Here is a 26,956-nt window from a genome sequence, read left to right on the forward strand (position 1 = left end):
CTGTGAGGGGTGAGGGTTTTCCAGCCAAGTGATGGAGATCCTGGTGCTCACAGCATCCCCTTGGAGCCACAGAACAGGGTGTAGATGACTATGGCTCATCCAGGAACCAGATTTGGGGTTGTTGCTTTGTGTTGCTGGCTTTTTGGAGGGGAGGCATTGGAAAGCCTGGAAGCTCGAGCCTGTAAAAGAGTGAGGATGTCTTGTCAGGGCTCCCAGAATGGGAGAAGAGCATGTTTGGTGGGGAGATGGACGAGGGAGCAAATTCTGGGAGCTACTGTTTTCCTGCAGCATGATGCTCGGCTTGTTTTCCAAAAGACAGGAGTTGGCATCTCCTGTTTTGCTTCCTTACAAATCGTCAGCGTTGTTGTTGCTCCTGCTTGGACAGAGGAAGGAGGAATTTGGCCCAGTGGCTTTTTTCCCTCCTGCTTCCCCCAGCAGCCTAGGCTACAGATCTGCAAACAGCTGTAAGGAGAGCAGAGATCATTAGCTGGCAGGATCAGATGAGATAGTTTCTTAAAAGGATTGTCTGATTTCTCTATTGATCAGCCTGATTTAAAAGGGGGAGTTGGGTCAGAGGGCATAAATTATCATTGAAGGAGGGGTGAAGGCCTCAAAGGCTGTGCTGCACTTAGCTGCAGTGCTGAGGAATGTGTCTCTCGGCGGGGACGTGCAGAGCTGAGCGCCGTGGCTGCCGGCCAAGCCGGGTCTCCTCTACGCTGAACTGGGAACTGAGTCAAGGGAAGTGCATTTAAACTCGGGTAAAGAGCCTCTCTCTCTTTGCCAAACTGGTCTCTGCAGCCCCCAGCGTTTGGGGTCAGAGGGGGAAGGGGTGCAGCATGTGGCCCTGGGTGAGGTTTGGGGTCACTGTGGGGTCCTACTGGCTCTGAGCTCCCTCCCTCCCTCCCTGGAGAGAGGATGCTTTCACCCCGCAGAGACCTGCGACCTCTCCCTGGCTTTCCCCAGGCTCCCTGTGTGGTCTCCAGCAAGTTGTTGAACCACGGGAGGTTTCTGCCTCCCTGGCTGTAAAATGAAGCTAATCTGCAACCTGAGGTTGCTGCTTTCCCCGTCCTTGTGATCGCTGCCCAGGGCTCCTGCATCTCCTGCCACTGGAGTCACGGGACTTGCAGGCTTTGCAGTGGCCCCTCCAGCTCTGGGTTATGGGAAGAGGAATGGGGAAACATCCAAGGGAAATAAGACACCATCCACGTTGATGGCAGAGGGTCTGGTTTTGAGGACACGGCACGTCTTCCACACCAGCTTGTTCTGCTGGAATGTGGATCCTTGTTCATTCTTCCCTCATTCTCATCCATCCTCGTGATGGAGGAGCCTTTTGTGCCTAGGTCAGTGTCCCATCTCTGCCTTCTCCCGCAGCTCTCTGGGCAGGACTGTGGTGATCTGCAGTGGGGTTGTGTCACTGTGACAGGGTTGTGTCACCCCAACGGGGCATGTGCTGGAGCCAGGACAGGCTGTCTCGACAGGGAAAGCTGCAGGAGCACTTGCATTGTGCCAGATGGTCCTCTCATTGGGGTGTGTGCCCTTTCCAACCCCAGTGGAGCATCTGCCCGGAGTAGCACCAGGGGGGAGGCTGACACAGCCACACTGCTGTGGGGACATGTGGGGACATGTCCTCCGACTGGCTCCATCTGCCCTTTCCCAATGCTGTTCCACAGCTAGAGGTGCTGCCTGCCCCAGTGCTGCCCGTCCTCTTGTTCCTGCCCTGCTGCGTGGAATCATTGAATCACAGAATCATTAAGGTTGGGAAACCCCTCTAAGACCATCGAGTCCAGCACTGCCAAGCCCACCCCTGAACCGTGTCCCCAGGTGCCACATCCACACATTTTTTGAACGCTTCCAGGACGGATGAACACTCCCCCAGTACCCTGGGAAGCCTGTTCTGATGCCTGACCACCCTTTTGGTGAAGGCATTTTTCCTAATACCCAACTTCAGCTGCCCCTGGCTCAACTTGAGGCCATTTCCTCTTGTCCTCTCGCCTGTTACCTGGAGCAGAGCCTGACCCCACCTGGCTGCACCTCTCTCTCAGGGAGTTGTGGAGAGTGAGAATTTTTCCCCTGAGCCTCCTTCTCTCCAGGCTGAACTCCCCCGCCCCAGCTCCCTCAACCGCTCCTTGTGCTCCAGATCCTTCCCCAGCTCCGCTGCCTTTTCCTGGACGCGCTCCAGCACTCCAGCACTTCCCTAGAGTGAGGGGAGCATCCCCGTGTGCCCCATCCCTGCGCACGGTGGCTGCTGGGGACAGCACCGTGGTGGTTCCCCATGACGTGCTGCTTGCGAGGAGACGAGCCAAGCCATTATCACGGATCACTTCTGCCAGGTGGAGAGCAGGGAACCAGCATCCCGGCCCAGGGCACGGCTGGGAGCGGGCAGAGGGCTCGAAGGCTGAGCCAGGGCAGCAGGGGCTCGCAGCAGCCTCGCTCCCACTAAGGAAGGGAGCATCTCTTCCAAGCGTCCACCAGCATCGTCCTGCCGGCGTGTGGCTGTGGGGGCAGCCACTGGCGTGCGGCAGCTGGGCCGGCATTATCCTGGAAATGTCACGCGAATGCCAGCCCGCCGGTGAGCGCCAGGACGTGGCAGGAGGCGGTGACTCGGCTTGCCGGCATTGGCTACCATTTTAGAGGAAATGTGGAGCGGCGGGTAATTATTTCTCGTTCTTAATTGAAATTTCAGCCTCAGTGGTTCGCGAGAGCGGGCGGGAGCAGGAGCACGGGCGAGCGTGACACCAACGCAGGGCTCGTTGTGGGGTGAGGGAGAGCCGGAGCGAGCTGAGCCTGTGGGGTGGCAAAGCATCTCCCAGCTCACGCCGAGTCCAGCACTCCAGGGGAAGGAATTCCCATAGCCCACAGCATGTCTTGCTCACGGTTGCGAAATAAAACCGACCCCCAGAGCTCCAAGATTTTAATTTCTTTTTTTTTTTTTTTTGGTAGCGGGGGAGGATGCTTTATTGTTTCCTTATCCCCGTATTTCTGTTTTGCTTCGGATGAAGGGCCAATTAACTGGAATTAGGCGCTGCAGCCTGGCACCCCGCGTCGGCTCGGAGCAATCAGGTGTAGCGCAGCATGGCTGATGAGAGCCAATCAAGATGTATAAATGAGGTGTTGACATTCAAACAGCAGGTGCCCGCGCCGCCCGGCCGCAGCCGCGCCTGCGTGCTGCCGATCCAGGGCCGGAGCACGACGGGGCAGCCGGGTCTGCCTTGGCTCCAAAGCAGGAGCGCTGGGACCAAGATCCCCACGGTCCTGCCCCAGAGAGCTGTGGGAGATGCAAAGCCTGGGAGAAGGCAGAGGTGGGACGCTGACCTAGGCACAAAAGGCTCCTCCATCATGAGGATGGATGAGAATGAGGGAAGAATGAGCAAGGATCCACGTGCCAGCAGATTTTTGTGTTGACCGTGATGGTGGGCACGCACTGAGCTGCCTGTGCTGGGGCAGTGAGGGGGAGTAGTGGACATCCCTGCCAGGGTCTCTTTGCTGATGCATCCCCTGGTCAAGGCCCTTAGCACTGCTGCAGGGCAGCCAAGCAAAATGCTGTTCCTTTGGGGAAACTGAGGCACGGGGCAAGATGGTGGACAAGGTCCATAATGCTGCGGCCTGGTTTCCCCCTCGAGGTTTTGTGTTTGCGTTGCCAGGGTCAGTTTTGCTTTCAAGTCTGTGAGTGGTATTGGGACACGTTTGTCCCCGCACTGTCTAGGGACCCCGGATGGGGACCTCGGTGTGACCGCTGCAGGGCCAGCACCCTCCGGCAGTTTGGCACCCTCCGGCAGTTTGGCACCCTCAGCTCTTGGGTTTGCCAGAGCTGCCACTGTGGGACGCCCTGGGAGTTGGGGCCCAGGGGCACCAGTGGCCGTGGCAGCACCGCACAGGCCAGAGGAGCTCGGAGGCCATCCAGGGAGGAGAAAGCAGCTCCGTGGCGAGCAACCTCATCAGCGTTTCCTGTCTCACGGCGGAGAAATCGCATGTGCTGAGAGGCTCTAAAAATAGGCTCGGCAAACTTTTAACCACATTTGCAGATGTTAAAGGTAAAGCCGGCGCGGCCCCCGGGGAAGAAAACATCCCTGGCCGTGCCTCCCTGGTGCTAACCCTCGGCTCTGCCGGTGGTGGGCAGCCGGCTCTGGGGGCAGGGACCCCCAGGTGGGCAGCGGGGCCGAGGCTCAGCCTCGTCGTGCCGCTCTCCTGTGCGTCCCCATTAAGCGTGTGGCAGGAGGACATTAGGAGCAGGAGCACGTAGCGGCAGGCTCTGTCTAACAGCGCTGCCGCCTGACCCTGATTTGTAGCAGGGCTGAGCAGGGAGGTTTGCTGTAGTGTTACAGCTTTTCCTGTGGTAATAGCCGGCCGGGCAGCGCTCACACGGCGCCGCCGCCGGAGTCCGCGGTGGCACGGGGAGCCCACGGCTGCTGTGGCGGATGGGCTGGGAAGGAGATGGCTGTAGCTGGGTCGTGGCGCATTTGCTTGCAGGAGAACTGAGGGGGCACGTGGGGACACGGTGTGGCTGCCGGAGTGGCAGAAACACAGCTGGATCTGCCTGTCCCTGTCCCCACCAGCCCCATGACTCCGTGTCCAGCGGCTCCTCCTGCACACTGCAGCGGGTGCATGCCAGTGGTGCTGCTGGTGTCCTTGCCTCCTGCCCCTGTGTCACATCGCCAGGGCTGGAGTCATTTGGGGACAGTGGCCAGGGCTGCCAGGTCGTTTCCCAGCTGAGGTGTCAGCTCCCTGAGGGCACTCAGGGATGTTCATTTCCCCTGTTTCAGCCGTGCCAAGGGTCACAAACCATCAGAGGGTGCCAGCCCTGTGCATGCAGTGGCCACAGCGAGGTCCCTTTGTGCCGTCCCTGTGGGGATCTCCGTGTGGGGATGGATGCATCCCGTTGCCATTCATCCCCAGGGACTTTGCAGAGGCAAAACTGACCTGGTAACGGAATGGAAATAGAAAACTTGGAGGGTTGAGGCGAGGCCCGAGGTTGTGGTCTCGGTGGAGGGCTGGCAAGGGGCATTCTGCCCACAGAAGATGGAAGAGGCAGCACGATCTGCCAGCATCGCTCTGCGGTGCCGTGGTCCCTGGCCTGTGCCGGCCCCGCAGCCACAAAAGGGAGATAGCAAGAATCTTTAACCTCACAAACATGGAAGGTTTGACTCAGACCATCAGAAAGATGAAAGAGACAGGGAGAGGGAGCGATTAAAGGGAAGAAATGGAGATTCCTCGCGTTACCTTAGCTGCCCGCTGCCTGATAGCAGCACCTCGCAGGGCCTCGGCACCTCTCACGTGCAGCTCGGTGCCGGGGCACGGGAGGGCACGTGGCTTTCTCCTCAGGAGGGAACTTCCCAGGAAGATTCTAATAGCTGCTGTTGGTGTGATGTCTGGGGGAATGCACTGCCTTCTGTCTGGCTTCACCTTCTCCTGCCGGCACCTGATGCGTCCTCACGGCTGCGTTTGGGGTGATGGCTTGGGTTGTTGGCAGCCTTCACCTGCACCCCTGCAGGGGAAAAACTGCCCCCGAGAGTTTTATTTAGCTAAAAAAAACCCAACCCGACCTCAAACAGGTGCAGGCTGTGGGGTGCCTCGTGGTGGGATGACCGGGATGCTGGGGAGCAGCAGCGGTCCCCGGGAAATCTCCAGTGGCCACACTGGGATCGGTGTTTTGGCAAAAGGCATCACCTTGCCAGTAGGAATAATAGCCGGGAGGGGGAGGGGGCCGGGGCAGGCAGACAAGCAAATCCGTTTTATCAGACGCCGCATATTTTATGAAAGCACATTTCAGCTCTTCAGCCTTGGAAAGCTTTTCATACCCTTTAATTTTCTAATAAAAAGGAATTACGTTTGCTGAAAAGCCAGTAACAAGATTCACTGTCATTGTCTTTTGTACAGACCATAATTCCTGGCTCGGGCTCCTGCTTGCAGCCCCGTTGTGTGGTCCCAGGTGTGGGTCCAGAGTGCTGGCAGGGGACCCTCAGGGCCACGGCTGTGCCAGCAGTGGGCAGGGGAGAGCTTTGCTGGTGGGTGCACATGGCAGGTGCCCAGGAATGACGGGGGTGAAGGTGACCACCAGATTTGTCTGCATCCACAGTGATGCCTCTTGGTGCCCAGCACAGGTCCCTGAGAAAGCAGCATCTGGTTTTGAGGTGGCTCCTGCTGTCTGAGTGTGCCAGCTGAGACAGTCTTTGAACCAAAAATCAGTTTAATTGCCTGGTCACTGGCCGTGTAACCGTGAGCTCGAGAGCGATGTGAGGTCCTGACGAGGCTGGTGGCTGGCAGACAGCTTTCCTGGTCTTTGATGTGGCTGGGGCAGGTTGTGATTACACGTGTTGGAGCAATGGGGTGTCTTTGCTGAGCGAGGACAAGGAGCCGGTGTCCCCTGGCTCTGCGCTGGCATTGCAGATCTGGAAAGGTTCAGCTGGGCAGCCGGCAATTCCCAGTTATCCCCCATCCCGGGGATCCCTCCTGCAGGCTGCAGGATCTGGCATGCAAACAGCAGCTAGAGATCTCAGCAAGCCCCGGGCACTCCCAAAATCCACCCAACCACAGGCTCTGACAGCGGGCAAAGCACGTGCGGGTGCCAGCTGGGGCCGGCGCCGAGAGCCACCATCTCCTCGCAGCTCCCCGCACAGCCTGAGCTCATCCTGGCGGGGTTTGCAGCGTGGAGAGCCCTCACAGGCTCCCTGGCACCCCGCTTCCCTCTGGAGCCGCAGCTCTGTCTGTGCCATGCAGGCTGCCACGTGGCGCCGGAGCCACGATGCCGCAGCCGCTGCCGCTCCGTCTCCTTCCGAGTTGCTCATTTGAAGTTTCAGCTCGCCGGCTGTTTTCGTGCAGGTGGGATGCAAAACCAGCCCTCAAACACCGATAAATATCCTCTATATCCTCCACACCCCCCCGTCTCCAATTCTCGTTTTCATTCTTACTTCCCAGCTGGTTTTGGGGGTGAAAACGGGTTTTCAAAGCTTTCCCTAAACGTGTGTAACAATAGGAAGCGTTGCCTTTTAGCCTGCGGCCGGCACAGTTTTAAATGAGGTCCCAGGTAGTCATGGTTACCTCTCCTCTTCAGTAAGAGATGACTTTTATTTCCTGCCTTTTGTATTTGCACATCTCAGATATACATTCTCCTAAACCATAATTGGTATTCACGGGTAGACAGGAACGCAGGAGTGAGCTGCCACAAGAGGGGAAGAGCCAGATGGACGCAGGGGGTGTCAAGGTCTCCAAGCCCCCAAACATCAGGAAATCTTAATTTCAAGTCATTTTTCCTCCCCTGGCAAGGGCGGGGAGGCAGACCTGTCTCTCCACAGCCTCAGGGCTTGTCCTGATCCCACCTCCCTTGCAGCATCCTGGTTATTCCGGTTGCTACGCCAGAATTCGGGATTTACCCTCCGGTCCTGCAAGCTCCATCATCCTGCATACCCCTCAAGGGTCTCTTGACGGTGCTGAGCTGGGAAGCTGAAAGAGGTGCTGCCCTGTGCCCCTGGCCCCCAAGCAGAGTCCTGACCCCCCCCCAGGCACTTGGGGGGCCAATCCTGCACCCCTGGATCCTTGGAGGCACGAAGGGGAAGCAGAGCTGTGGGGCTGTGCACTCGCAGCGGGCACAGCCCGGGGAGCGGGCGCGGGAGGGGAGAAGCGCTCGGCGATGATTGATGAAAGATCATAGCCTCATTCCACGGGATCATTGCTCAGAGTGTGGGCAAAGCTGCGAGTCCCGAGGGGACCATCGCCTGGATGCATGTGAGCCTGCGATTCAGGGCAGAGGGGATGCAAAGCCACATATTTTATGCCTTTTTTATTTTTTATTTCTTTCCCCCCTCCCCTCTCTCTCTCCCTCTCTCTCCCTCTCTCTCTCTCTCTCTCCAAAGCACCAGGAAAACAAAAACCCAAGCTGTCTAATCAGAGACAAGCAGATTCCACCCACTTCCTTGGAAAACTTGCATTTGCTAGGAAATCATCTCGCTGCATTTACAGCAAGCAGAGTGCCCCAGCGGTAGCTCGTGCCTTTCTGGCAGGATGATAACCAGCGCTGAACAATTATTGCGCTGGAGTGGGAGCAGCAGACATATTGGCTTTTCTCAGCCAGCAGGAAAGAATTTGCAAAACTAAGCAGGCGACTGGAGCAGCTCGGATTTGCAGCGTTGGATGCGCGCTGCCGCGGATTCACAGCTCACCAGATTTGCTGGTGGCAGCATATCAGGGACTCGCACACCGCATGCACCTGGGCTCCTATTTACATGATTTTTTTTTTTTCTTTTCTTTCCTTCTTTTTTCTTTTTTTTTTTTTTTTTTTTCCAAGGGAAGGGCTTGTTTTTGCTGCCTGGAAAATGCGTCTGATTCCCAGCTTCCCCCGTGAGCACTCAGCCCCCCAGGTGTGCACTCGGATAGTGGGGAGAAGTTATTTGCTTTTGTATTTTTTTTCCCTTTTAATGAGAAAAATGCGTACTTGTCACAGAATCATAGGATGGTTTGGGTTGGAAGGGATTTAACGACCATGCACTTCTGCCCTCTGCCATGGGCAGGGACATTTTTTGTTATCCCAGGTTGCTCCAAGCCCTGTCCAGCCTGGTCTTGGATGCTTCCAGGGATGGAGCATTCACAGTTTCTCTGGGCACATGTGCCAGGGCCTCCCCACCCTCACAGGAGGGTGTTCTTAAAGGAAATTCTCAAAAAATACTGTTAAAAATTGTTGTCAAGGAGCTTGTCCTTAAAAAAACAGTGGTGGGAAGAAAGGCAGCAGTTCCAGCAGGATCCTGCCCCATGCCAGCCTGGCTGCCCTTAGCATTGCCAGAGGAGCAGGGTCTGCCTGGGGGTTCCCAGGGGAACCCTCTTGGGCCACAGCCACAAATCCCCAGTCAAGGCAAAACTCCTTTGCTCAGTTGTAACTTTGGGCAGAGATGGATGGGATTGCTGGAGCACCTCCCATCCCTCGGAGGTTTTTGGTTCTTCCACAGGTAAAACTCTCCCTGACTGCAGGTCCCACTTAATGCCTTGTCTTCTCCATGGGCTGGGCAGAGCGTAAGCAAAGAAATCCCTTCAGGCTTGTGGGGTTGGGAACTGGATCTGTTCCCATTTCCCTCTGCCCACTCAGAGCACTCCGTGTCTCTGCTGGAGCACTTCTGAACGGGATGCTCCGGTGTGGAGAAGTGGCACGGTGAGGTTTTGGTGTGGATCCGAGCTGTGTTCCAGCTGTGGGTGCTGTTTGGCAAGGACAGCGGGCAGAGCCTGGCCTGGGATACCCTTCCCAGCCCTGCTCAGGATGCAAACTGTGCATCAGTTGCACCAGCAGCTGATGGAGACTCCAGTATATTAGCAGCATTAATTAAGTTACAAAAATTATGCATGTTATCAGTTATGAGACGACCTTTCATAAACTCCGTTATTAAAGCAATAAAGCATGACCCGCTGGTCCTAACCAGTCTAATGTCTGGCTAAGAGCACGGTTTTTCACATAATACTTTTAGCAGGTCATTAGCTGAGCAATAAGATAACGTGGAGAGCCAAAGTGATGTGCAGGAATGGCAGTGGAGGCAGAGACAAGTGCTTGATGAGGGGGCACGGGGCTTGGGGTCACCTGTCCTCCCACGTGGCTTGCATGGTGTGCACGGCTCTGCTGGTGGCTGTGGTGGGTGATGGTGCTGTGGTGGGTGCTCCCAGCCTGTGCAGTGCTGAAATCCCAGTGCCATGAGGCAAACCCAGCCCTGGGGTAGGTGTGGGGCTGGTGTCGGTCCCTCTGAGCCCTGGTTTCGCTGCCAGAGCCCACCTTGCAGAAGGGAGATGGGATCTTGTGATGTGGCCGTCCCAACTGCAGTCCCAGTGAGCTGCAGGATGAGGATGGAGACCCTGACCTTCCATGAGGCCAGGGGTGGGGTGGAGGGGCCTGGGCTCCTTCTGCCTCAGTGGTCTTGATGGAGGGGCAGTGCTGGTCTCAGCACAGGGTTGGTGTTGGTGTCTCTGGGCTGAGACCCCGATTTGGGGGCGTACAGGCCCTGCCATGCCTGTGGGGACATGCCAGGCATCCAGGGCCACCCGGAGGAAGCCACCAAGCCCTGGCCCCCAGGTGCTGCTCCCTCCACAACACTGGTGCTCTTACTGAGCACATCCCAGCTGAGTATGATGCCCTCCCTACCCCTGGCTCTGCCACGAGACCCGGACATGCCGAGAGCTGCGCCACAATCCAGCACCCCCAAAGCGCCTTTCCCGGTCCCCGCCAGCCGTTTCCAAGCACTGACCCTCTCCATAAACAAAGGAGAGGGAGAGGGAGGGTGGCTGGCATGTTAATATACTCTCCCCCCCTCTTTTCCTCCCTTCATCCCTCTGGGAAAGGCCTTTGCAGATATAAGCAAACCTTGATTAAAAGCTGCCTGACAGGCAACGGCAGCAGCAAGCAGCAGGCAAGGAAGCTCTCCAAGTCCAAAGGGAGCTGCTTCTGCCGCTGCCGCTGCTGCCTCCATTCTCAGATGTCCCTGATCCTTTAATCAATCACAGCCGCGGAAGAGAAGAGCAAACAGCCGTGCCGGGGCAGAGGTATGTGCACGCATTCGTTCCAGCCGCAGCCGAGGCAGCGGGGCGGCCGCACGCCTTTGGGCTGCGGGCACGGAGCCGTCCCCGCTCCCGGAGCTGCTCCTGCATCTCACGGACACGAGCAGGGGCTGTGTCCCCCTCCGACAGCCCCGAGGAATCCGGCGCGGAGGATGGTACCCCGCGGGGTGTAGGCAGCGGGGAGGAGCCGCACCTCTGCCCCAGGTGCTCCAAGATGCGTTCCCGGGTGGAGGATTCTCCGATTCTCCGGGCTCCCACCCCGTGGGCTGTGCCGCACCGGCGCTCGTGTGCCTGGCTAGCGGCGAGCGGGGAGAATGGGGGTGTCTGCAGGTGTTGGGGAGCTCCGGGAGCGGGGAGAGCCACGGGGAGCCAGCCTGGCTGTTGTTGCGTCTAAGGCGGCCGAAAGCCGTCCGTGCTTTGGTGGCGCGCCACGGCTGGGCACACGGAGCGGCGCCCGTGGCTCCTGGGGTGTCCCCATGGCGGGGGGGGCAGAGCCCGACCCCCGGGCTGTGTGGGGTGCGCAGGGATGAGCTCCAGCCCCGGAGGGACGGGCAGGGCCTCACGGCAGCTGTGGCCATGCCCGGAACCAGCAGCACGCAGAGAAACCGCCCACCCCCGGCATGATTTGTCACCAAGTCCTGTGTGTCACCGCGGGGCTCGCTCCTTGGAGAGCCCGGAGATGGGGGCGGAGGGGAGGGGAAAATAAAAACCGAAAGAAACCCACGTCGTTTTAATAAAACCCTCTCGTTCCTGACGTGCTTCCCCAGCTCGCGTGAGGCAGCGGGAGCTCCGCCGGTGCGGGGCAGGCAGGGACCGCGATATTTTTTTTTTTTTCTTTTCCTTGCTTATTTTTGCCGTCGCTTATTTTTAGCGCCGCGTCTTAATATATTGTGACAGTGCCCTGGGACGTGGCGCTCCTCCGGTGGCAGGAGAAGGTGTCTGGGGCAGACGCCACGAACGAGCCGCAGCCAATCGCCGGCAAAACGCCGGCTAACGAGGCACCGCCGCTATCGGGGGTCCCCGGGGGAGAACGGGGGGATGGCAGGGATCAACCTCTGCATTGAATTTGTCGGGGTTCTGCAGGGAGGGACCTGCTCTTTGCGGGGAGTCGCGGGGTTTAATCTGTTTTTTTTAATTGGGCGGTGCTGGTAATGATGGGCTGGTTGCCGTCAGGGCTGGTGCCAGGCGAGAGCGGTGCTTTCCTAGAGTGGGTGCCTGTGCAGACAGGGATGTGGATGGTTGGATGTTTCAGATGCTTCGTGTGTGCTGGGGGACTCCAGTGCTGCGCTGACTTTGATCTCCCTCCCTGGAGCTGCTTTTTGGGAAGGGTTGGGTGGTTTCCATGCCAAGACGTGCCTCACGGTCGCCTTTTTGGACCTCCAAGTGGGTTTTGATGCAAGGCAGAGAGGCAGCTGGCAGAGGCACAGGATCTTACTGGGATCAGGGTGAGATCCCACCTGCCAGCGCTGTCTCAGCCGTGGGTGTAATTCCCGTGGGGATGCTGTGTCCGTGGGGAGATCCGGGTGCTGTGTGGGGCTGGGTTTGGCAGCAGGATTCAGCATGCACGGGCTCTGCCTGCCCCAAGCCCATTAGTAACGGATCTTTGTGGAATAACCCTCCTCATTAAGGCGAGCTACCCCGTGTGTCAAAGCCACTTTATAAGGAAATTACGCTCGGCTCCAGCCGGGATGTGCGTATGTAAATGGGGCGATGCACAGCCCTGATTGAGACATCACAGGGCAGCTCAGCCCAGGACCCCTGGGAGTCTCCAGTCGTGGGGGGAACAGGGGCTCCTGAAGGGCTGGAGAGTGCTGGTGGTGTGGGATGCACCTCAGCCACCTCCTGGGGTCTGGCAGCCCCTGTGTGCACTCAGGGCTTTGGCAGGAGCCATGGAGCTGGTTAGGGCAGGAATGTCTTGAGGTGTTGGAGGCTCCACGTTCACCCAACAGCACTGCAAAGTGTCTCCTGTCTGCACCGTGTTTGGGGGAGTACAGGGGAACCCCCTCTCTTCCATCCCACCCCCCAGTTTTGTCAAGATGTCACTGCGTGCCCAGCACTGGTGGAGGAAGTCTGGAGTCCCCTCTCGTGTCATGACCTGAAGCCCTACTGAGCTGGGATTAAATCCTCCTGACCACACATCTGAGGCACTGGGATGCTCCACATACGCACTGGAAGAGAGTTTGGAAGAAGCAGGAAGAATGTGCCAGAGCTGGAGCCATCACAGGGCTTTGGTGCCCATAATGGGACATCGAGGACACCAAAGGACACCATGAGACACCGAGGTTCTTCACACAGCACCTGTGCTCACTGCTCCTTTCCAGGAAGGAGTGGACACAGCACACATCAGCCCCCCAGGATCCAGCTGGAGCATCCCCACGTGCCAGGACATTGGCACCTCTTTGTGGAAACAGGGTGACAGCTTGGCAGGGAAGTGAGGCCCTTCTTTTTCCTTTTGGCAGCGCGCTCCCAATCAGCAGGACCCGCGCGCCCCGCCGCAGGCACGCCGCGCGCTGCTATTTACGGAGCTACTTGAAATACACCTGCAAGAGAGGAGAGGAGAGGAGAGAGGAGCGCCAGCAAGTAAATAACCCAGCAACCCGCCAGAATGAAAACAGGGAGGAGGGATGCAGGCAAAAAAAAAAAACCAACCCAAAATGAAGTGTGATGTGGAATTGAGGGGCTCTGTCCCAGTCGTGCCGCGGTTTTCTGATGGGGTGATCGCTGGTGTTGGTGGTTGGTGGGGAGACCCCATCCCATTGCTGGCCATGGGGGATCTCAGCACATCTCTGGAATGAGCGGGGGATGGATGGATGCATGGATGGATGGAGCCTTTTGCCCACCTCCCCACTTGCTTTGTTTACCTTGTGCTGCTGTTCAGCTCCTGCCTCCCCCCCACCCTTTTCTGAGACATTATAAATCAAACAGCTTAAAATGTAAAGCATCAAAAATTCTAAAACCTTCATCTATTATTAACTGTGACAGTAAATTCCACCTCTGAATGTTTCACATAGCAACTGTTACCAGGACTCACATCCAAAGCTGATGTTCCAGCAACTTTCCATCACGGTGCCACCGCCACTCCAACAGTGACAACACCGGCCTGGTGAGACTGGCTGCCACTCCCAACACTTTTCAATGGGATTGGGATGCCAGCACAGCTCAGATTTAGTAAATAGAGCCCAGGATTGGATAGGAACTCGGTGCCTGCATGTGGGAGCTGGTGGTGGGATCCCCCATCATGGTCCTCCCTCTGTGTTGGTCATGCAGCCCCCCCCAGACTTCTTTATTTTCACTATCATGTTGTGCAGCACCATAAATAACAAGGATGGGAAGGGAGTGGTTAAAATAAATGGAAAGGGAAGGGTTTTCTCAGGGGTTGGTGTTTGCTTTCCTACCTCTACTTTGTCCTGGTGCTGGATGTTGTGGCCTCGGAGTGGTGATCCTCAGCCTGGCCTGGACAGGTTCTCACTGCTCTGAGCATTGGGTTGTGGTGAGTTTGTGGTGTGCCAGGTGCCCACAGGGACCAGGAGCCAGGTGTTCACCGCTGGGGTTTGTTCACATTTCAGTGTTTGCTGGCCTTCCCCACGTGCCATCATGGCTCTGCTCTGTGTTGTGTCCCCTGCCTGGAGGTTGGGCTGGGGTGTTTTAGGTTGGATGTGGCTGCGTGGCAGCACTGTGAGCCCAGCTGGGAGTAGGGAGAGCCCTGGCTGTGCATCCCCACGGAATGCTGAGCCTGCTCTGGTGAGAGCCCCACCAGTGCACCGGCGCTGTGATCATGGCAAGGCTCACACCACCACCCCAATCACCCAAAACCACCCAGATTCCCCCAGCAGCACCCACCGGGCCATGCCTAGTGCCCCCATACCCTGGCACAGGCATCCCTGCCTCGCCATCATCCTGGCTGTGCCACCTTCCTGCAAATCCCGGGGTTGCCCACTGGGATCTCGTGTCGTGCCATGCCATGCTGTGCTGGCTGCGGGGCCAGGCAGCAGCGGCTGCTCCACCATCTCCCCAGGGACAGGCAGCAATTTTCCTGCTCTGAAGAAGCTTGTGAAGGTTTGAGTGAATCTGGGAAGCAAATCTAATTGGCAACCTGGTAATTCCTCGGGGGGACATGTACTTTGGTCATATCTAAGTACATTCCAGCCAGTGTTTAAGACACGCTGAATCCAAACTTGGACAGTCAAATACCAGCAGCTCTAAGCTCCTTATCTATTTCAGGCAGATTAACTCCTTAATCATCTCTTTTGGAAGTTCCCTGCCCCAAATTCCTCTCCCCTCCTCTTCCCCCCTCCCCGGTTTTTCAGCAGGAACAAAAGGAACCGATTTTGCGGGGTGCCAAAGGTGGGGACGGCGCCCGCTGTGATTGACAGAGTCAATAACCTGGAGCCAGGAGAAGGCCTTTGGAAATCTGCTTCCCACTTCACCTGCCCCAGTATTTGTCTTCAGGATTTGAAGCTGGGGAATATATAATACCAAAATAATTTACCACGCAGCATCAAACCTCAATTTATTATTTTCAAACTTCTTTTCTTTTATATATATATATATATATATATTTTTTTTTTTTTTTTTACTTGATTGATTTCTTTCAACGCCAATTTATCCTTATTTTTCCCTTCCCCCAGGGGGTTCTAGCTCAGCATCCCCTAGCAGGTGCCCACTCTGCAGCTCCCAGCCCCGCTGGTGGCAGGAGGATGCTCATCCCCTCGCTGGCAGGCAGAGGAGGCCGTGCTGGGGCGTGGGGACACAGCCGGTGCTGGCCACTGTCACTCAGGGGAGTGTCGGAGCATTACGCTTCATTACCGAGCTGTCTGCTGCCGGCAGGGGATGGCTCAGGGCAGAGCCCGGCAGCGGCACAGCCGGGATTGGCTCCGGTGCGTGGAGCTGTCTGCGGGCAGATGCTCAAACGTGGCATCTGTGGGGTGCCCGTGTCCGAGGGGTTTCGCTGTGGGGGCAGTGGGGAGCTGGTGGTTGCTGGATGGTGAGATTGGCTGCTCCAAAAGTGAAGGCAGGAGTTGCTACAGGAAGGAAGAAGGGGGACAGGGTGATGCCCCCCGTAACCATGAATCCCGGTGAGGGGGTCTCAATGAGACAGGGACTGGGGATCTCTCTGGGATCGCCAGTGATAGTTGAATAGCACTGGTCTGAAACACAGGCTTAAATGTCCCATGTGCCTGACATGGTGGGGACACTGGGAACAAAGCCCTATCTCCATCCCAAAGAGAGTTTGGGAAGGGGAGGAGGTGTGAGATGGTGCCAGGCTCTGTCCTTTGCTGTCAGCAGCCATCCCACAGCGGCTGAGGCCTCCTGGTTTGGGATGAAAGTTTTCCTGGTAGAAAAACTGTCTGTGACAAGGGACAAACCAGAGGGGCTGGACCCAGTGGCACATTCAGAAGAACTGGGAATGTTCTGGGCTGACAGCTACCTGTCATCCTTCAGGGTCTCCAGTTCTGTTGGGGGTGGAGAGACACACTGGGGAGGAGGTCCAGGATCCTGGAGCTGGGACATGAGCCTGCTCCATTCCCATGCTCCTGGGCTGGCACTTCCCAGCATCAACACTGGACCCCAGCACAAACCTGAACCACTCTACAGTGGGGAAACTGAGACACAGCTAGAGCATGGTCCTGGCTCTGACCCTGTGGATTTTCCAGCAGTCGGGTCCTGCCACCAAGGTTCAGTGTGGGTTTGCTGCGCTGAAGGGTCAGCAGGTGCCGGGGAACCCTGAGCCATCCCTGTGACATTCCCCAGGGAGTGCAGCCTTCCTCATCCAACCACATCCATGAGCAAGCAGTGCAGGTGCAGACCAGATCCAGGACTGGGACGAGGATCCATTCCCTCTCCCATACTTGGGAGAGCTTTTATTTGCTTTTATTTTTGTTGCAAGCAGCGTGAACCCCTTGGGGCATCAGCATCACGGAAGGAGGGTGCCAAGGATATGGCATCGGTTCCCCGCCTTTCCTTGCAGGGACGGAGCTACTGTCCTGCTTCAAGGGGAAACTGAGGCAGGGGACAAACAGGATGTGGGAGAAGAAGGGAGGGTTAATATTAGCGGTCACAGTAATGATTGGAATGGCTAATTGTTATTGGAATTGAAGTGAGTCAGGCCGAGAGCAGGAGGGGAGGGAGGAAGGAAGGGAGGAAGGAAGAAGGATCCCAACCTGTCAGGCAGAAAATGAGTACAGAAGAAAAACGTGAGCATGTGGAGAACTGGCTGTCGCTTCACGCTGGCCCCGTGCTGCTCACTTGGGGTGAGGCTGGAGGGATGGCTGAAGGTCACCGTGGGGTGACAACAACCCCACGGCCACGGCTGTGCCCATCGGTGCCCTGGCACCATTGTGCTGACGGCTCCAGGCACGTCTGCACCAGGATTTGGGTTTGGAGGCTGGGATTGCTGGATCTCTCCTAACCTCGGCTGTGTTTACAGCCTCCTGCAGGGTTGGTTTTCCTCTCCCCTCAGAGCCCCAAGGTCGATGTCCAACCACTGGCTGGGAGCAGGATCATGTGGAGCCTCACTCCATGCTACATCCGGCCATGAATTTTGCTCTGCAGTGGAACACGGTTCACCTCCGGAGAGGGAGTTTGCCCAGGAAGGCTCAGGCTGAGCATCTGTTTTGCTGTGAGCCTCCAGCCGTTTTTTTTTCCCCACTTCTTTTTCTCTTTTTTTCCCTTTTTTGTCTTGTCTTTTCTTTTTCTTTTTCTTTTTCTTTTTCTTTTTCTTTTTCTTTTTCTTTTTCTTTTTCTTTTTCTTTTTTCTTTTTCTTTTTCTTTTTTCTTTTTTCTTTTTTCTTTTTCGTTTCCTTTGTTCTTTTTCCTTTTTTCTTTTCCTTTTTTTCTTTTCCCTTTTATTTTGTATTCCTCCCTTCCTCTTTTTTATTTTTCCCTTTTTTCTTCCTCTTTTCCCCCCCCTTTTTTCCCCCCTTTCCTTTCCAAATCCCGCCTTACCAACTGACATTTTTCACCACCAAGAAAAAAACCCCAGCAAACTACTCTGACTCCCAGGACCTCCCATCATCCTCCCCAGCCCAACCCCTCCGCAAACCTCCCATCCCTGACATCAAGGACCCAACCCCCCCAGCTCCTTGCAAAATAAAGGAGGAAAAACCAAGGGGAGAGAGGCTGGAGCTGGCGGCTGAGCCGGATTTCCATGTGAGGGGATGAGGTTGGGGCGGCCACGGGCTTCCCCTGGCAAGCGACAGAGGAACCGGGGCCAGCAGAAACGTTGAGTCATGAGTGCGGTTCGCAGGCGGTGGATTTTTTCCCAAGGAAAATTCCTCACTGGGGAGGAGCAGAGCTGGGAGAGGGCGAGGGGGGGGGACAGCAGTGAAGGACTGTGGCCCCTAAATGGGACACTGATCTGGGGCTGGGGATGCATCCCATTGCCACGGGAATTCCCTGGGCAGGTTCCAACCCCCCGGGAGGGCGGTTTGGAGAAGGGGGGGACCTGCCCAGGGAATTCCCCAGCAGCTGGATGGGAGGAGCAGCGTGATCTGGGGGGGCTGCAGGAGATGGGGACCCCATCCTTCCTCCTCCTCCTCCTCACCCACATCCGCCCACCCCCACGCAATGGGAGGCGCAGCCCCAGCTCCATTTATCATCATCTGCGGGCAAGTGAAGTGTGCAGGGAACAGCTGCTCCGGTCGGCTGAGCGCCGAAATGGGGCGGGACGCGGGGCTGGGGTGGCGCGGGGGGCTGCGGGCTGCCCTGGGGTACCATAACCCCCCAGTCGCTGCGCCGGGACGGAGCACGGGCGGGGTGCGAGATGCTGGTGGCGATGGGAGGGATTGGAGACGTGTATTAAAGGGGTTCACCGCAGGGTGAGCACATTATTGGGGTGCATTGGGGCAGGGGTGCACTAATGAGGGTGCATTGAAGGGGTTCACTGGGAAGGGGGACCATTATTGGGGTGCATTCAAGGGGTTTATTGGGGGGCACTGCAGTATGGGGGTCCACTGGGGAGAGGGTGCATTACAGAAGGGGGCATTGAAGCTTTGGCAGCCGGGTGTCTGTGGGGTGCAAGGACAAACAGCAGCAGCTCCACAGCTGCGTGGAGGGTTTGCTCCTACCCCGGGCGAGCCCCACCGCACTGCTGAGGGGGGTCTGTCTGTATTCCACCCCCCCAGTTCCTCTCATTCCCAGCTCCTGAGGCAGGATGCCCTTTCCTGGTCTGTCCCACACACCCCGGCTCCCCCCCTCCCCGCAGCCTCCCCTTTTCTCTCCTCCCTTAATAATCAAATTCTCCGGAGCACTTTGCGGTGTGGCAGCCAGCCAGAAAGGGTTTCTTTAAACTCCACCAGCTCACAATTAAACAAATCCGGGGCTGACGCTACTCGATAGGCGCTTATTCCCCTCCCTGAGAGCTGCCGGGGGATCCAGGGGGGGTCCAATCCCTTCGTTCCCAGCTCCGATCCCACCTCACCGTATGGGGCTGCACCCCTGGGTGTGGGACGAGGCTTGGGAGCGGCTTTGCTCCAGGGGTTTGGGATGGGGAGCGGGGTGTCCGCAGTGCCAGCGCTGCTCTGATGGCGGAGCATCCCCCTGCGAGAGCGCGCTGCTATTTTTAGTCGCTGAGTCCTTGTTGACGGTACAGCAGCAAAGGCGAGGGAGCAGCCGGAGGAGCAGCAGGGCTGGATCAAGCCCCGCGGGATGAGCAGCAGCTGGGAAGCAAGGCCAGCGTGCAGGGAAACGGGGGGACGCCCTTTTCCCCCCTGGGCTGAGGCGTTGGGGGTCTTGGGTGCTTACCGAGAGGGGCGAAGTCCAGGGCTGCCTTCAGAGAGCTCCGGATCCGGCCATGCCATGTCCCTGCCAGGCAAAAGAGGAAGGGTGAGAAGGCAGGGAAGGAGGAAAGAAGGAGGAGTGTGGGGAGGAAAATAACACGGAATGCAGCCACGCAGCACAAACCCTCCCGAGCAGCGGGCAGGCTGCAGGTGCCCCGGCATCTGCCCCGTGCCACGGCAGCCCCCTGCACTGGCAGCATGACCCCGTGCACCATCATAGCCCCGGTTCTGGGAGGTGCATCAGGTCCTTGTGTGTCCCCCATGAGTCACACGGGCTGTGCTGTGCTCCCCACGCTCCCTTGGGACCAAGGGGATGGATGCTGTGGGGTGGATGTAGCCAGCAGTGAGCGTGCTCCTTGTGTTCCAGGGACGGGGTCGTGCCAGTGCTGGTCACCATGGTGGCCCCAAGTCCCTGCCCTTTCCCTTCCCCACGCCATGAGCCCTGGCCACAGCACGGCTTTGCCAGGGGCAGGTGTCCAGCCGCTACCCTGCACCCACAGCCCCGTATCGATTCCCATCTCAGAGGCAGTGGCTGGAAACTTCTTCAGGGTCAAGAGAGCACATCCAGCAGGGACCTGGCAGGGACAGTGAGTGGGCAGGGCCCCTGCGACCAGCCACAGCCACCTCCCTCTCCGGGGGAAGGCCATAACCTCCCTGCTGTCGACAGCTTGATTTGATGCCATTAAAGCGTTTGCTCGGAAACAGCCTACACCAGGAACAACATCTGGCACGGCCCTTCCCCGGCAACGCTGCGCTAGATCCCAGAGCAGAGCTGGCCTCTGGGTCCAGGTGCCGCTGGTGATGAGCGTGTCCCCTCCCAGGGACAGCCCCGGGCGGCCCACAGGGACGTGGGGCCGTGGCTCTGGGATTTCAGCCGGAACACGTTCCCTCTGCGCGTCCCCACCTCTGCGCGCCGGTGACTGATCCGTCCCCTCGCCACCGTGCGCTTTTGCTCATCCCGACGTTGTCCCAGCTGTTTGGAAAATTAACAATAATTAATTAATAACAATAATTAATTAAGCACGATCATTAATAATAAAGGAGAAAGGGGAGAAAAGCTCCCCCTAAAGCTTCAGCCCAGGGTCTTCTCAAGCCGATTTCATTTTTCAAACCCACTCCCACACAGCTTGAAGGGCTCTTTGCTCCCATTAATTCTCCCACCACAGCCCAGGGCTGCCCCACAGGCTGGCTTTGATTTTCCTGCCTTTGTTCCAGCAGCACTGGCACAGAGCTAGCACAGGACACCGTGCTGTGGTAGGGGCTTTTGTGCCAGCTTTCCCGATTTTTTTGACCCATCTTTTCCTTGGAATTTAGGCTTTAGCTGCATCCAGTTGCCCGCAGAGCCCGCAAAGATGCAGCTGCAATGTGTGGCAGTGACGTGGAAAACATCCCAAAAGGGGCTGGGGAACAGAGAGGGATGGGGTGCTGGGCTGGTGTGGGTGGCACTGAGCCTGGCTCCAGTGGTGCCCGAGGACACTGTGTGATGGGTGCATGCCTGAGCAGCTGCTCCTTATGGAAATTGAACTAAATAAAGCCGTGTGTGTGTGTGTGTAGACCCCAAAAAGGTGCTGAGGTGTTACTGGTGGGTGCTGCAAGGAAAAGGGCTGAGCCGAGACCTGTCAAACCAGCAGTGTGCTTTCTGCGGCAGAACTGCGAGCAAAGGGACCATGTGGTGTTTGGCACGGTGTGGCGGTGGCATGAGGGTGATGGAGGGACAGGTGGGGACACACACCAACCCGTGTCCTGGCTCAAGGCTGCCTGGCATCGCAGGGAAGTGTGCCAGGAGCTGGGATGGGCTTGGACAAACACTGCCAGCACGCGGTCCCGTCCTCTTGTCATACTCATTGCTTTGATGGAGGCTGAGGGGACAGCACTGGTGTCACCACTGTGTCACTGCCAAGGGAGCAGCGCTGGGGATGTCCCTGGACAGCTACAGACCCTTGGGGCTGCCCTAACCCAGGCTGACAAATCTCAATCCACATCCAAAACAGCCTTGTGTCCACCCCAGTGCATTCAACTCTCTAGCACTGGGGACAGGCAGGATGCATCCCCCTGCCACCAAGGCCTTCATTAGCCCCCACAAGGCACTTGAGTGCTGCGAGAGATCAAACCAGTGACCCAGGTGTGTCCCTGCTCCCAGAGCAAGCGGGGTGAGGAAATGGGGAGCTTTAATGACGACGGTGGTGAGGTGCTCAGTAATGACGGCTGCTGGCGGGAGCAGACAGCTTCCAGATGGCATCGCGCCGGGGCAGGGGGATCGCTGGGGCCGGGGGGGCTGCGGGAGGCAGCAGCCGGCAGAGATAGGCAGAGCCAGCAAGTTGAAATGACTTTTGTTGCAGCAGAGCCTGCGGTTCTGGCCCTCCGCGCTGCTGCTTCCAGTAATTAGCCCAATAATTAAAAAGAATGGCGATAAGAGGGGTGTGCAGAGACGCTCGCAGGATCCCGGCATCCCTGGGGAGGCGTGTGAGAAGGGCGGGAGTGATTTGCGGATGCGAGGGGTGGCGGGTGTGTGAAACACAAAGCACAGGCACCCGGCATGGTGTGGAGGGGTCACTGCACCAGGTGGGCAGCAGGGAGGGGCAGCTTCAGCAGGGGCAGGAGCCCACTGCAGGCAGGGAGGAAGCAACCAGACCACAGCATCCTCCTGCCCGTGGGCACGGTGCTGCGATGCAGGGAGATGGGCTAGAGGAGGATGCAGGGCGCTGCAAGGCGGGGATGCAGTGCCAGGTAACGTGATGCGGGGCGACACAGCACGATGCAGAGCGGTGCGAGGTGACACAGAGCCAGCTGCTGCCATCCGGGGCGGTGCAGTGCACAGGGGTGGGATGCGGGGCAGTGGGATGCCATGCAGGGCAGGGAGATGCAGGGCAGTGCACGCCAATGCGATGCAGGGAGATAAAACGTAAGGTGATGTGGTGCAGGGTGAGGTGAGGTTAGGCAGGAGGAGGCGATGCAAGGCAACGCAGTTCAGGGCGATGCAACACAAGGCAACAAAATGCAGGGAGTCAAAATGGAAAGTGATGTGATGCAGGATGAGGCGAAGCGATGTGATGCAGGGCGATTCAAACCAGGGTGATGAAATGCAAGGCAACATGAAGCAAGGGTGGGTAGCGTGAGGCAATGAAATTCAGGGCAAATCAGGGCGATGCAATTCGGGGTGATGCAAGGCAACATGACACAGGGAGGTGAAACACGAGGTGAGGTTCTGGAGAGCAGTGCAAGGCCATGCAGTCAATTCAATGCACCATGGGGTGATGCCAGACAATGCAGGGCAACGCGAGGTGATGCAGCATCACGTGCTGTGTGTCCAGGGCGGCTGGGAGACGATGCCCAGTGGGGCAATGCCCGGTCCCTGAGGTGAGGCGAGGCAGTGGTGTCCCGGTGGTGCAGGTGACCCCTGTCCCTCTCGGTCCCCGGCCCACCGCGGCGGCGACGCTTCATTTGAATTCTCCCCTCTCTCTCTTCGCAGATAACGAGCCCGCGCCATGCAGTCCTTTCGAGAAAGGTGTGGTTTCCATGGCAACCAGCAGAGCTACCAGCCGACTTCACAAGATACATCACGCCTGGAGAATTACAGGCATCAAAGTCAGGCAGGGCCGAACTGCGAGCGGCAGAGGCTGGTGGCGAAGGAGTACTACAGTCAGCAGCAGCTGCCTTACGCGGGCTATGAGAACAGCGCCGTGGAGAAATACCACCGGGGAAACAAGCAATTAGCAGGGCAGCAGCTGCAGGGCAGGCCGGCCTTTTCCAATTACACCGTGCAGGAGAACAGCCCTTATCCGGCCCGGTATTCCGGGGACGAGAGCCTGCAGGCGTGGGGTGGCCAGCCACAGGCGCTGCCCGGCGGCGTGGCCAAGTATGAGGACAACCTGATGAAGAAGACGGTGGCGTTGGCGGGTGGGCGGCCATACCATGAGCCGGCGGCCACCTCGCTGCCCTTCCGGACTCACTTCCAGCAGCAGCCGCAGCAGCAGCCGCAGCAGCAGCAGCAGCAGCAGCAGCAACAGCCACCCGCGCTCCCCTACCCCAAGCTGCAGCGGCAGAAACTGCCCAACGATGTCTCCTCACCCATGCCCTTCTCACAGAGCCCTCACTTCGGGCAGCACTCCCAGTCCTTCCCTGCCTCCTCCACCTACTCCTCAGTCCCTGGGGGCAGCCAGCCTGCCCACTCCTACAAGAGCTGCACGGCGCCCTCGGGGCAGCCGCCGCTGGAGCGGCCTCTGGGCAGTGCCGCCAGCCTGGCCCCTGGCCCCCGCGTGCCCAACCTGCACGGCTACCAGCCCAACCGCATCGGCTACGAGCAGCCCCCGCAGCCGCCGCCGCAGCCCCCGCAGCCGCCGCCGCCGCCGCAGCCCCCGCAGCCACCGCAGCCCCCGCAGCCCCCGCAGCCCATGCAGGGGCGGCATCACGCCTCAGAAACCCTCCACTACCAAAACCTGGCCAAGTACCAACATTACAACCAGCCAGGCCAGACCTACTGCCAGGGCGACGCGCCGCCCGTCCGGACGCCAGAGCAATACTACCAGACGTTCAGCCCCAGCGCCAGCCACTCGCCGGCTCGCTCCGTGGGCAGGTCCCCGTCCTACAGCTCCACTCCCTCCCCTCTGATGCCCAACCTGGAGAACTTCCAATACAGCCAGCAGCCGCTGAGTGCCGGTGCCTTCCCGGCCGGCATTGCTGACCACAGCCATTTCATGCCGCTGCTGAACCCTTCTCCCACCGACGGGACGAGCCCCGACACTCAATCCGGGAACTGCAAAAACTTGCAGAAGGAGAAGCTGCCCGAAAACCTGCTGTCAGACCTGAGCCTGCAGAGCCTGACGGCGCTCACCTCCCAAGTGGAGAACATCTCCAACACCGTCCAGCAGCTGCTGCTCTCCAAAACGGCTGTGCCCCAGAAAAAAGGCATCAAGACCCCAGCGAGGACCCCCGAGCAGCTCAAGGGGCAGCACTGCAGTCCTGAGAGCAGCACCTACTCGGCAGAGCAGGTGGGGACCCCCCTGTCCGACCCGCTGAGCACCCCCCAGTCCGTCCACGCCGAGACACAGGACGCTGACTATCTCAGTGGGTCAGAGGACCAGCTGGAGAGGAGTTTCCTGTACTGCAACCAGAACCGCAGCCCTGCCCGCGTCAACAGCAACTCCAAGGCAAAGCCTGAGTCAGTGTCCACCTGCTCTGTGACCTCCCCAGATGACATGTCCACCAAATCAGATGACTCCTTCCAGAGTATCCATGCCACCCTGCCCCTGGAGACCTTCACCAAGTATGTGAGCAATGAACGGGACTGCCCCCGACTGCTCCTCAGTGCCCTGTCCCAGGAGGAGCTGGCTTCTGAGATCATCGTCCTGCAGGATGCCATCAGCGAGAAGGCAGACAAAGCCTGGGCCAACTTGCCCATGCTGGGCAAGGAGACCACCAAGTCCCCGTTCCAGCTGGAGAACCACCGGCCCAGCCTGGACTCCATGGTGAAGGGCGCCTGGCCCAGCCAGGGTGACTCCAGCACGCTCACCGAGCCCCTTAAGATGGACAAAGCTTCAGGGGCCAGCACGGGGAAGGACTTCAGCGAGGAGGTGTACGAGGGTCCCCAGGTGGAGTTCACAGCCACCGAAAGCAAGGATGTGCTGAAGGACACTGCCCCACTGGCCTTCAACTCCAAGCCCAGCATCCCGGCAGCAACATCAAGTGCGGGAGCCACCGGCTACAGCTGCTACTCAAACACCACCGCCAACTCGGTGGCGTCTGACAATGCCATGGAGCATTTCGAGTGGCCGGAGGAGAGCCTGGGTGAGGCCTGCCTGCGGTGGAAGGATCTCCAAGCCACAGACCTCCCCAAGGGCTTGTTCCCCAGCAAATTGGTGAGCTCCTGCAAGGAGAAAAAAAAACGCCTGCGGCTTGGACCTGTGCGATGGAGAGCAGCCAGCCAAGAGCGAGCCGGTCCAGGACTTTGCCCAGCAGGTGATGGCGGAGGAGGAGGAGACACTGACCTACGATGAAGCAACAAAGGCGGACAGCGAGAGGTGGCTGCAGGACACCCGGCACTGCTGCTCAGCTGGGGACTTCAGTGAGATCCCCATCATCTCCTCGCCGGACCTGAAGGAGTCAGACCTGGAGGCAGAGGAGTACTCCTCACTCTGTGAGCTGGCTGGCTCGGAGCAGAAGTCGGTGACGTACGATGCCTCACCATCCAAGCCCCCGGAGATGCCGGCCGTGCTGTCCTCCAGCGAGGTGCCTGTGTCTGCCGAGGAGACTGTCAGCACAGTGGAGAAGGAGAGCTCGGCTCTCACCCCACGCCTCTCTGGCCAGTCTGTCATCCTGCTGGGCCCTGCTGTGGGCACGGAGACCAAGGTGAAGAGCTGGTTCAAGTCCTCCCTGCCCCACATCCAGCCTGAGGAGGAGAATGGTGGAGGAGAGACGTCCCACCTGGAGGCAACCGATGCTGAATCCACCTCATCGGTCATGGTGAAGCAGCAACTCACGCCCGAAAATGTGCTGGGGAAGATGGAGCCTATCTCACGGGGCAAGAGCCTCCGCAACAAGAGGGTCCACTGCCGGCTGCCGGAGGGGGACGGCCCCAGCAGCGCCGTGCTGAGTCCATTCGATCAGCTGCCGGCTGCCAGCAGCGTGGCCGGCGCCTGCCTGGGGCCAGACGGACAGACGGAGGTACCTAGCAAGAGCACCCAGAGCCAAACACCCCGGTTTCCAGCAGAGGGTCTGCCTGCACGCATGTGCACCCGCTCCTTCACCGCCCTGGCCGAGCCCCGCGCCCCTGCCCCGCTGGAGGGGACTGAAGGCCCCGCGCACCAGGAGAAGCTGGGGAAGAAGCCCGCTGCTGGCGTGAAGCAGCGGGTGGCTTTCAAAACCAGGAAGCGCAACGGCCAGGCCGGCCCCCAGGGTGGTCCAAAACGCCGGTGATGCCGCCCTCCTGGTGCCCGGCTTGGTGGCGGCGGAGGAGGTGGCGGGGCCGACACCGCTGGAGGGGGACGCGGTGGAAGCCGGGGAGAGGGACCAGCGGTCGATGATCCTGCGCTCCCGGACGAAGACACAGGAGGTTTTCTACACCAAGAGGCAGAGGGGCAAGCGGGCAGCTGACGTCCGGCTGAAGAACTGCAAGGCGCCCAAAAAGCTCCTATCCAACAACCACCTCCCGCCTGCCTTCAAGCTGCCAGCTCCGGGCAGCCCCCACAAGGAGGGCAAGGTGGGTGCCCGGATGAAGCTGCCCAAAGCGGGGCCGGGCATGGGGGGCAAGATGTCGGAGCGGCCGCTGCACTCACTAAAGAGGAAGTCCACCTTCATCTCCCCCCATCCCCAGCAAGAAGAGGAACCTGGTCCTGCGGAGCAACAGCGGTGGCGTGAAGGAGGAGAAGCCAGAGGGTCCCCCCAGCCTCTTCAAGAAGATGCCGGTGGCCAAGAAGGTGAAAGCCAAGCTGCCCCCCAAGAGCTCTGGCGAAGCCATCCTGAAGCCCCCCCTGCCAAAGGAGGCCCCTGATGTCTGCATCAAGATCACCTCCCGGGCGGCCTTCCAGGAGGCCACCAAGACCAAAGTGCTGCCTCCCCGCAAGGGCCGCGGCCTCAAGCTGGAGGCCATCGTCCAGAAGATCACCTCACCCAACCTGAAGAAGTTCACCTGCAAACCGGCGGCCACAGCAGTGGCAGCCACG

At 58.6% G+C, this 26,956-nt stretch overlaps 1 protein-coding gene across 1 annotated transcript in view; it reads left to right on the forward strand.

Moving 5' to 3' along the window:
- Window positions 1-26,956, forward strand: part of RAI1 (retinoic acid induced 1) — a 73,139-nt gene that overhangs the window by 42,646 nt on the left and 3,537 nt on the right. The window contains 4 exon segments of the mRNA XM_040079370.2: window positions 22,768-25,171; window positions 25,173-26,177; window positions 26,179-26,595; window positions 26,597-26,956. Coding sequence (XP_039935304.2) covers window positions 22,784-25,171; window positions 25,173-26,177; window positions 26,179-26,595; window positions 26,597-26,956 — 4,170 coding nt within the window. The 5' untranslated portion in view covers window positions 22,768-22,783.

Source organism: Hirundo rustica, chromosome 15, assembly GCF_015227805.2.
Source record: "Hirundo rustica isolate bHirRus1 chromosome 15, bHirRus1.pri.v3, whole genome shotgun sequence".
Classification (NCBI taxonomy): domain Eukaryota; kingdom Metazoa; phylum Chordata; class Aves; order Passeriformes; family Hirundinidae; genus Hirundo; species Hirundo rustica.